At 38.1% G+C, this 10,339-nt stretch overlaps 1 protein-coding gene across 3 annotated transcripts in view; it reads left to right on the forward strand.

Annotated features, from left to right (window-relative positions):
• MARCHF6 (membrane associated ring-CH-type finger 6) overlaps positions 1-9,568 on the forward strand; it is a 54,304-nt gene extending 44,736 nt beyond the window's left edge. For all 3 annotated transcript variants that reach the window (XM_029053699.2, XM_029053702.2, XM_029053701.2), the window contains exons 22-26: positions 1,569-1,703; positions 2,866-2,955; positions 3,540-3,672; positions 5,278-5,413; positions 6,714-9,568. In XM_029053699.2, the coding sequence (XP_028909532.1) occupies positions 1,569-1,703; positions 2,866-2,955; positions 3,540-3,672; positions 5,278-5,413; positions 6,714-6,804 (585 nt within the window). In that variant the 3' untranslated portion in view covers positions 6,805-9,568. The remainder of the gene's footprint in view (positions 1-1,568; positions 1,704-2,865; positions 2,956-3,539; positions 3,673-5,277; positions 5,414-6,713) is intronic.
• Positions 9,569-10,339: the final 771 nt, after the last annotated feature.

The raw sequence follows: 10,339 nt of genomic DNA on the forward strand, positions 1-10,339 counted from the left end.
CTGAGTCCAACTGAGATTTCAGCTGCAATAAAGTGAATCGGTATATTTAGGAACGATAGTTCTAGAGTGTTGCTTTGAACCATTTAAGGATATGATAGAGTAATATAAATCCTGGGTCATATGATCTGGGAAAAACTGAAAGTTTCAGAAAGTTATTTCATCTAATAACAATTATCTCAGCTTGCTAGAGGGGGCACCAGCCAACTTAAGCACCTACATTCTTTTTTCCTTCCATAGTAGCTTTTACAGTTAGAGGGCGTCCTAAAAATTCAGTTCTGAATGCAGAGCAGGTTGCGTGTTTTGTTTTTAACTGAGTTGATTCGTGACTCCAAAGAGCAATACCATTTTTGTGTAACAAGTCTGTTCTATGTATATTCTGTTCCAGAGGGAGATATCAACTCTTTCTGGAAGTATTTATAAACTTGATAAAAATTAGCTTTGTGTCTGTACAATTTTTTAAAACTCTAATTGTTGAAACTGTAGCAATTAGGGAGCTCTTATTTAGAAATCTCTGGTTTTTATGACACACATCAGAATTGAAAAAGAAAAATTATTGCCAGTGCGTGACAATCCACTGGGTAAATTATTGTGTGGTAACTGGTTACTTTTTACAATATAAATTATAATTGACTAGTTTATACACAGGTAACATATTCGAAAATTCATATTAAGAAAGCTGCACTATGGATTTTCCTTTTCAACAAAAGTTTTGGGTGTCCATGTTCCGTTTCCTGTACAACATTTTAGATACCGCGAAACTGACAGTAGTTTTCTGTGGCTGCTGAAACCATTTCAAGGTGGCTGCTCTCTCGTTTGTTACCTCTGACACTGGCATAGTACTTAGTGCCTTCCAAGTTACTGAATCGATAGTTGGGAGAAGCGCCATGTGCAGATATGAGTTGTGTGGTAACTGGAAACTATAGAGAGTAACTGATTTTTTTTTCCAAGCAACTTAAACGATAAAGAACAATCAGTTTAGAATGGTTTTTCTCCTCCCCAAACTTGAATTTTGCACGGTGTGATGGAAGCTGGGCAGTAAGTAATCCCACTTTGTCCCCTAAATCTTGTGGTTAATTGACCACAGTTTTTCCAACCATAGGTATTTTTCAGGAAGTGAGCACTTGTGGTTTGGCAAGGGAAACTGCATGATTCACACATCATTTCAGCTGGTTTTGCCATACTATCCTTTGTTTTAAAGAGTAGGATACAGTTGAAGCGAAAAGAAGCAAGTATTGTAAGCCTCAGCTGCTCTTTGCTGCACTTTAATTCCCATACCCTCTTTAAGTTTTTATTTGTTTATAAAGATTAATATAATTAGAAATATTTTCCTTATCTGATTGCCTGTTAATTCATGCAAGAAATAAGAAGCCGCCTCCAATTGCATAGAAAAAAGATATGAGTTCTGTTCCCATGTTTATGAAGTAACAGTGTAAGCTACTGTAAATTGTTCATCTTCTCTACTGTATGGTACTAGATTAACGTGATTTATCTTTTGAAATAAAGTATTGCAGCTTCATCCAAAAGATTAAAGCATGTTAACACTTAAAACGTAATTTGTTTTTAATTAGATAATGAAGACTTTGATAGTTGCCGTACTTTTGGCTGGAGTAGTTCCACTTCTGCTCGGACTTCTATTTGAATTAGTAATTGTTGCTCCTCTGAGAGTCCCTCTGGATCAGACTCCTTTATTTTACCCGTGGCAGGTCAGTTTGCATCTCTTGCTTCCTTGTCGTAGACTTTGGTTGAAGGCAGGAGAGATAGGTGCCCTTACTGCTGATGGAGAGTCCTTTAGTCGAGAGAATCTGCCAATCTTCTTCAGCCACCTGTGTTATTGAGAGTTCTGATTCAGATTTCCCGGTGCATGGCCCCAAGTTTATTAATCCTGTGTCTCCACATATATCCTATTAACATCAGGTTGAACATTTTAAACTTCTTCCTCCATACAACTTCTCTTATTTTTAATAACCTCTTCAATAAACAACCCTTTCCTTTATATGCCACCCTGTCTCCCTTCAGTAATTTAGAGAGTTGTGTATTCACAACTTAAATGACTAGCCTATCAACGTGAAAGAATCTATGACCATGATGTAGCACCCAAAACTCATACTAGGTCTTGTTGGCTTTGAACATATTCAGAGTAGCACCCAAAAAATCATACTAGGTCTTGCTGGCTTTGAACATATTCAAACTGCCAAGTGATGTGAATTCCCTTCCAAGAGCCTGAGGCTAAAGAAAGCGTGAGACTTAAGGTGGGCAAGGGGAGGCCCTGGGCTTTGGACCTGGTTTGTTTTTGTATTATAGACTCCATTCTAAAGGTCCTGCCTCATTTTTCTGATGCATCTGTGTCCTGTTTCTGTGGCAGTGGAATGTATGTTAGAGACCTCGAATTTTCATTGCTTAGTGGTGGATCGATGGGGCCTTGTTAAGTCCAGCGTAACCTAAAGACCATTAGCCTGGAGTCAGAACACCCGGGTTGTAGTCGTGGCTACTTGCTTCTGTGTGACTCTAAACTGAATTACATAATCTCTCTCAGGGCCTCAATATCCTCATCTGTAAAATGGGGTTAAAAGGCCTTGGAGGACAGGGACTATGACTCTGAAGCTATGAGGGGAATACCAAAGTCATCTACTCTGGCCTCAGTCGGTGGGACAGAGTTAGGAAGGCTGGAAAAGCCTGAAATTCACGTTAGATATCAGTGGTGATTTTCCTCGGGTGGATTCGGGGACAGGATGAGGTGATTAGTGAGTTGAAGTGATTTGGTAGTGATTTGAAATTAGTACTTATTGTGTGAAGGAACTTTGGATGGAAAGTGAGCAGAAGTTACTAATCCAAGATTTCCGTAACAATTTGTTTTTTAAACTTTAGGACTGGGCTCTTGGAGTTCTGCATGCCAAAATAATTGCAGCCATAACACTGATGGGTCCTCAGTGGTGGTTGAAAACAGTAATTGAACAAGTAAGTCAAGATTAAATTTCTTGGTGTTCTGCCACACGCACAGGACATGGACATTATTTAAAATATTTGCTCTGTTACTTTTGATATAAGGTGAAGACAGTTTGATCTAATATTAACATCGATCCTTCATTTAAAATAATTTAGTAAAAACTCTGCTGAGGGGAGGAAAAAAGGGCTCTGCCAATGATAATCAACTAGTACAGCTTTGAATTGGTCACCCAATTCAAAGTGCCTGCAAAGTAATGAGTACTGTTTTGCATTGTGACATGTACTTTATAGTTAGGTTTAAAAATATTTCAAATTAATATATTTTAAAGAATTATATTTCTGAAAAGTAGGTAATAGTTTAAGGATGTAGGTTGTTCTTTGTTAAAGTCTGCAGTGGATTTTTTTTTTTTGTTCAATTTTAATGGGGTCAAAGATACTGTACTGTTACACCCAAGAGGGTGACATGCAAGTCAGAAAAGTATTGCAAACGTTCTTGAATCGGATGTCAGTGTAGATGGCAGACACTTCTTTCACCCTTATGGATGTAATCTTGTTTATTTTGTAGTTATTCTGATTACTTTTTGTCATTGTTTTAGGTTTATGCAAATGGTATTCGTAATATCGACCTCCATTATATCATTCGTAAACTGGCAGCACCAGTCATCTCTGTACTCTTGCTTTCTCTTTGTGTACCTTACGTTATCGCATCTGGAATTGTACCTTTACTAGGTGAGTACAGTTTGTGCCCCTCTTTTCTCCATCTAGACTTTGAATTCTGAAAAATTGGCAATTCAATATCTTCAGTACAGGCATAGATGCTTGTAGCATTTGCTACAGTTAGGTCATGTCACCCAGAATGTCACTTCTCACAGAATTTTGTCAAAATGAATACTGAATGTAAGGGTGAAGTAAACCCTCTGACAAATATAATATCTATTATTATCTAGTATTAAAATATTCCTTAATGTATGTAAATTTCACTGACAGAAAAACTTCGCTATCACTTGTAATTGTCATTCTTAAGTAGAAAAAAGCATTACAAGATTCATAATTGTTAAAATTAAGCTTCTTTAAAAGTGGTGTGTTAGTAATAATAATAATTATGGTATTTTGTTAAGCACTATGTGTCAGGGACTATACTAAGCACTGGGGTGGTTATAAGCAAATAGGATTGGACACAGTCCCTGTCCCACATGATGTAGAGTTGACTTTTGTATTTCAGTGTCAGTCTGCTTATTTCGTAACATTCTAGTGGATTAGAAACAGAGTGAGTTGAAGGATTGTCAGCGTTTCTAGTTGCCCAGATTTATATTGCCAATTGTAACTTCAGAGAGGAATTGATTAAAACCCTTTTATAAAATGGGAAAGGCACTGAGGTCCAGTGACATCAGTAATGAGTTGTAAGTGGAGATATTTGGATTTTAGTCCAAGCTCTCCCACCGATCCGCCAATTAAGGCACATCAAGTCATTTTTATAAGTTTAAATTTAAGAAAATTGAAAGCCAGAATACTTAATAAATCCATTCCTCCCTACCCGATGAGGATAATGAGATCCCCCGTAGTCTGTATTGATCCCTGCCCACAAGAAGTTGTCTCTCAGTTCTATTGCATTATATTTTTCCAAGTGCTTAGTACAGTGCTCTTGTGCACAGTCAGAGCTCAATAAATTCCACTGATCAATTTGATATAACATATGAGAAGGTTCTGTACCTTAGGGAATAACTCCACTAGGTACTGCTGTTTTAGTCATTGTTGAAAAATCTCCAGGGCTCTAGGCCTGCACTACTTAACTACTCACCCAAATCGGGATGTAAATTGTACTGTATGAAGTCGTGAACAGCAAAATCTGGACTTTGATAAATATTGTAACAGTATTTCAGAGATTTATTTCAAGGCATCATATAACTGAGTTTTTTTCATTGTGGTCACAATTCTTTTTTCCGGACAAATTGTTTCAATAGTTATTGTGTACGTTGTATAAAACTAATTTTTCAGTGAAGTTTATGAATCTGATATCTTCCAGCAAACAGAGACTGTAGTAATGTATGGTTATAATTAAAGAGTCAGTGATATTTACTGAGTGTTTATTGTGTGCAGAGCACTGTACTAAGCATTTGGGAGAGGACAATATAGCAGAGGTAGTAGAAACGTTTCCTTCCCACCAGGAGCTTACGGTCTAGAGGGAGTGTACTTATTTTATTTTTTTTAGTCCATGAACACCAGCTAAGGTTGATTATAGTTGGGGCAGAAGCGAGGAAGGAATGTGTTTTAGTTTTGCTTATAGGGAAATGTGTATAAAGTTTCTGAGCACACTGGCAATTTTTATCTTCACAGGGGTTACAGCTGAAATGCAGAACTTGGTGCAGCGCCGAATCTATCCTTTTCTCCTGATGGTGGTGGTTTTGATGGGAATCCTGTCTTTCCAGGTCCGCCAGTTCAAGCGCCTTTACGAACATATTAAAAATGACAAGTGAGTGGAGAAGTTAATAAATTTGGAACAGTTTTTTTCCCCTCTAAATTGTCATCTCCTCTTGACCGACCTGATTCATCTCAAGCTCTGTCCTGTCCTCCACTTTACGACTGTACTTCTCCATCCTTATTGTCCTCCCATACCCAGTTGTCCCTATGAGCTATTTCAGATATTTTTACACCCTTTCCCATATCGCCTCTTCCCGCTCCCCCAGTCACTTTCCCCTCATGACCTGGCCACATACGTTATTGATAAAATTGAAACCATCAAGTACGATCTCCCCGAAATCTCCCCTGCGCCTCTCCAGCTCCTCTCTCCTCCTGCCCTTTCCTGGACTCTTTCCCAATAGTATCTCAAGAGATCTCCCACCTCATCTCAACATCCACCTCGTCCACCCGAGCCTCCGACACCTTTTCAAACACTTATCCCAGCCCTTCTTCCCTCCCTGACTGCCATCTTCAACAGTTCACTCTCCATCGGCTTTGTCTCTACTGCTTTGAAACATGCTCATGTATTCCCTGTCTTAAGAAAACCCTCCCCAGGGCTGCCTTCAGTAATCATCCCATCTCCCTCCTACTATTCCTGTCCAAGCTCCTTGATCCAGTCGTCTACACTTGCTCCCTCCACTTCCTCTCCCAAGTCTTTCCTTGACCCTCTCCGTTTCTGGCTTCTGCCCCCTTCACTCCATGGAAACTGCCCTCTCAAGTATCACCAGCGACCACCTTGTGGCAAAATCCATTCGGCTCTACTCCATCCTAAATCTTCTTGACCTCTCAGCTGCCTTCAACACCTCCTTGTCCTTGCAACAGTATCCATCTTTGGCTTCACTGATGCTGTGCTCTTCTGGTTCTCCTCTTCTCTCTCTAATCCACGCTGTCTTGCAGACTTCCTCCACCTTCCATCCACTCTCATTTATTAGTACATCACTCTCTGTGTAAAACTCATTAGCAGTAGGATTTCAGTTCTGTGGAACCAACAAGTCAAAATGGGAATAGTTGTAAGATTCACAGTCTCCAGTTACTAACCCAAAATCATGGGTGAATTGGTGGTCTTACTTAATTCAGGGGGAAGTGATTTGAAGATGGAGAGCTAGGGGAAGCAATCTCTCTTAAGCTTGCACCAGTTTCCTATGAGAAACTCTTCTTCTCAGATATGGTTTTCAGGAACCAAAAGACCTAGAATACAGTTAAGAAATAGACTCGTTTAAGGAGAAAAATATTCAAACTTTCTCAGTGAATGTTAGGATGCCTTGTCTTTCTTTTCCTAGATACTAATATTTTTTGCATTTTTAAAAATATAGATACCTTGTGGGGCAGCGGCTTGTGAATTATGAACGGAAATCCGGTAAACAGAGCGCATCAACTCCACCTCCACAGTCTTCACCGGAATAAGATGGTCAGCTTGACCTTTGCCTTTATATGTCCTGTTTCATGGACTTCTTCCATCTTTGGATATTTTTCCCAGTGAGCCTCTCAGCGATGTTTTTACTTTTAATTTCCGGGCTTATATTCTTAGCATTCAGATAGCAGTTAAGGTCCGGCTCCTCTATCTGCATTTTCTGATGTTACCATTGCTGCCTGAGGTTTGTATATGTGTAAATAGAAGTACCCTGATACCCTAAAACCTTGGATTAAAAAGAATGTGGATTGTACATCTTCAAACAATGTATATTAATTTATTAAATCTAGTTGTCACTTTATTTTGGACCTGCTGTTCTATTGATAAGAAACAACGTGCCACAAAACAAGCTCAAAGGGGCAGTATTTTTTTTAATGAAAATTGGAGCTCGTTTAATGATATTCAAACAGTTCTTATTAAATAAAGCTTATCGATTCTTGACCTTGGGTGGAGAGGCCTTACCAAGAACAGAACAGAAAAGGAACAAGCATAAATCATCGGTGAAGTGTGTGTGTGTGGTAAGAAAACGAACTGTGTGCTTCACTGTCCAACTTTTCAAAAGTTATTTTGTATAACACCAAAGCTGTTGTACATTTTTCTACTGCCTGATTTTTCTCATGTGTCTTTGTAATATCTGTACAGTGTCTACTGCTGTAGGTCAGAAAATGCCTTTTAATCTCGATAATGTAGTAAATATCCTTAGAGATCAACACTGAGGAAGTTCAGGTATTTTGGCTTCTTTTCGTCTAAAGAAACTTTTATTCTTAGCAAGAAGGATATTCACTGTTAATGTGGTCTTTCTCCACTCACCTGCTTTTTTAATTGAAGTGGTGACCCAAAGCACCTTATAATAAGGAAGCAGCAGCGTTGACCGCAAAAATGAGCAAGCTTAATGAAGTTAATGTTTTGTGTATTTTCTGGTAAGTATAAACTTGGCCAAGGGCTTAAGTGAAATACATCGCAAAGGAGTAGTGGGAAGTTATTCCTTCTGGCTAGCTGGTGACTGGATAGGAACTAGAGAATGCATTTCTTCATCTGTCAATCAGTAAACTTCCCAAATACCCATAGCTTTATATTTAAGTGAGGCAGTGAATATTCCTAGTAGGATTGATTTGATTTGTCCAAAGGCTAGCTCGCCGAGCTGGTCTTTTATACAGGAGTACACAGTGTATTTTATTAGGAACATGCTGTGAAATGTCAGAACTGAAAGCTCGTGAACCTAGTTTTTCTTGTAACCAAAGCTACAAATTAGAAATCTTCCAGGGAAAAATTGATGGATATTGATCTATTTTAAGTGGAATATTGTGTGGAATGATAAATGAGCCTAACCCCCCTCTTTGAAAGGGGCAGAACCAATTTGGGAATCCTGAAAATGCCTATAGCATATTTACAGCATTTATCTTCACAAACCACAAAGAGTCCACATAGTATTAAAAACCATAGACTAAAATTAAAGCCTACAATTGTAAAAAATACAACTCTAGTCAAACAGGTGCTAAGCCGGCTGTTTTTTCCCCAAGTAGCAATTATTTTAAATTATTAAAGTATAAAAAAGGCTTTCATTGGACATAGTGTTATTACAATGGCCCCCTTTCATTAGAAGAAAGAGATTTCTTGAAATTGGGAAGAGGCAAATACTACAGAAAGAGCTAAACCGAATTTCAAACGTAGTTTGATCCTTGAGTGTTTTGTCTCGGCTTAATCGCATACTAGAGAAAAATCACTTAGCGATTTATATAGCAAACATACTCTGGGGGAGACGAGGAGACGTACACTGCGTTTATCTTATGGAATTGGAGCACAGTACTTAAAGCTCTGTTTTTTTATGTTTCTATAATAAATTTGAAAATTAATGTTAAGAAATCCAACATTATGTGCATTGGCATTTAACAGTAGGAGTCTGGACAGTCCCCCCTGAGGTGTCAGTAATTGATATTTTACCTTATAGTGTAGGCATTTTGGATTAGGATTTGCCATTTGCTGTAATTCTTTAAAAGCTAGTGGAAAAGTACAGCATAGAGGAAAATCACCCCAAATCCCTTTTCCCTTTGGTTCATTCATGCAAATTCAGATCTGTTTTTTGTAGAGTTTGGGTTTCTTTTAAACCTTAGTTTCTTTTTGGTTTGAATGCAAACTCTTTCTTTTAATCCTTGAATATTTAACTCTTCCAGTAATTTCAGAAACAGGTTTTGTATTTACAGAGTTTACTGGTAAAGATTTGTGTGGCATCAAGGTTTCGTCCTTATCAGTGGTAAATACGTCAGTAATAACTCCTATATTGCTAGCATTTCTGCCCTTTTTGTAATGTTTTCATTTTACTGCAGTCTCCTACAGTTCCAATTGTCTGAGGTCCCAGTCTTTAAAGAATATTAAGTATTTACTAAGAGAAGTTCCTTTTGATTTATTTCTTTTTTCCTGCTATTATACACAAAATCAGCAAATCAAAATTTGGGTCAGCTTTGTATGATGACTAGCCCTTTAACTTAATCATCATTTGTGTGTAATGTGTAGTTGGTTGTTACAGGTTGCATTTTTAAGCCATTAAGCTCTATGGTTGTTACATCACTCTGAGAGAGTATTTAAGAACAATGCCAATATGAAACTTGCTGATATAGCTAGCATCCAAAAACCTCCAGAAGTATTTTTTTTTCCCGTAATAAGCACCTGGAGAAAAAGTGGAGGTATCATTGGACACGTTGAGTCCACATGTAAATGTAAAATTTTTATTTTAAAGTTTAATACAAATGTTAAATAATATGATGGATTATTGTCTTGTGTTTTTTTTTTCCTTTCCCTTATAACAGAGGGGAGGCCAATCTTAGATATGTTCCCATCCTCTCCCTGGCCAAAGATGTCCAACAAAAATGCAATTCTGGATGTACTCTAAATTGGGATTAAGCCTATTAAAAATGAAACAAAGCGTTTCTTATTACCTGGGCTAGTAAGGGCTATAGGAGAGTCTTTTATATAACATGGTTTATAGCGAGCTTTGAATAAAACCTGGTCGTATTCACCTGTGAAACAACGGAATCTGCTAGTCGAGCTCAAAAACGAGGTCGTATTAAGGTCCAAGTAGGAGGGCCTCCCGAGGAACTGTGCTGTCTCTCTGTGAAATCACAATTCACAGTTAGAAGATACCGGTGAGCTTTCTGCGGTCCTGGATTTCTGGCAGTGGCAGGAGCCAGGCAGTGTCAATATAGTATTGAACTGTGTTCAATCAAATGGACCCAAGTCATTTAGTTCAGTAGGAGAAACTATCTCTGTCTAGCTTCCCCAATATGTGTTTACCGAAGGATACAGCTCCCAATTGGTGTTTAGGTATTAAGGGAGTTCCTGTTTAAAACAAGGCTAACTATCCATAACCAACCTTATTTACTTTTTTACCTTTTCCTATTAACTGTTTCTCAGACCTCGTCCTTTAGTGTGGTGTAATATTTTTGCTAGACTTCCAAGGATAATTTTTAGTGTATGACTAGAGAACAGTGGTTAAAAGCTATTTTTTCATGGTGGCGAATGTCTCAAATATGG

This window comes from Ornithorhynchus anatinus, chromosome X3 (assembly GCF_004115215.2).
Source record: "Ornithorhynchus anatinus isolate Pmale09 chromosome X3, mOrnAna1.pri.v4, whole genome shotgun sequence".
NCBI lineage: Eukaryota > Metazoa > Chordata > Mammalia > Monotremata > Ornithorhynchidae > Ornithorhynchus > Ornithorhynchus anatinus.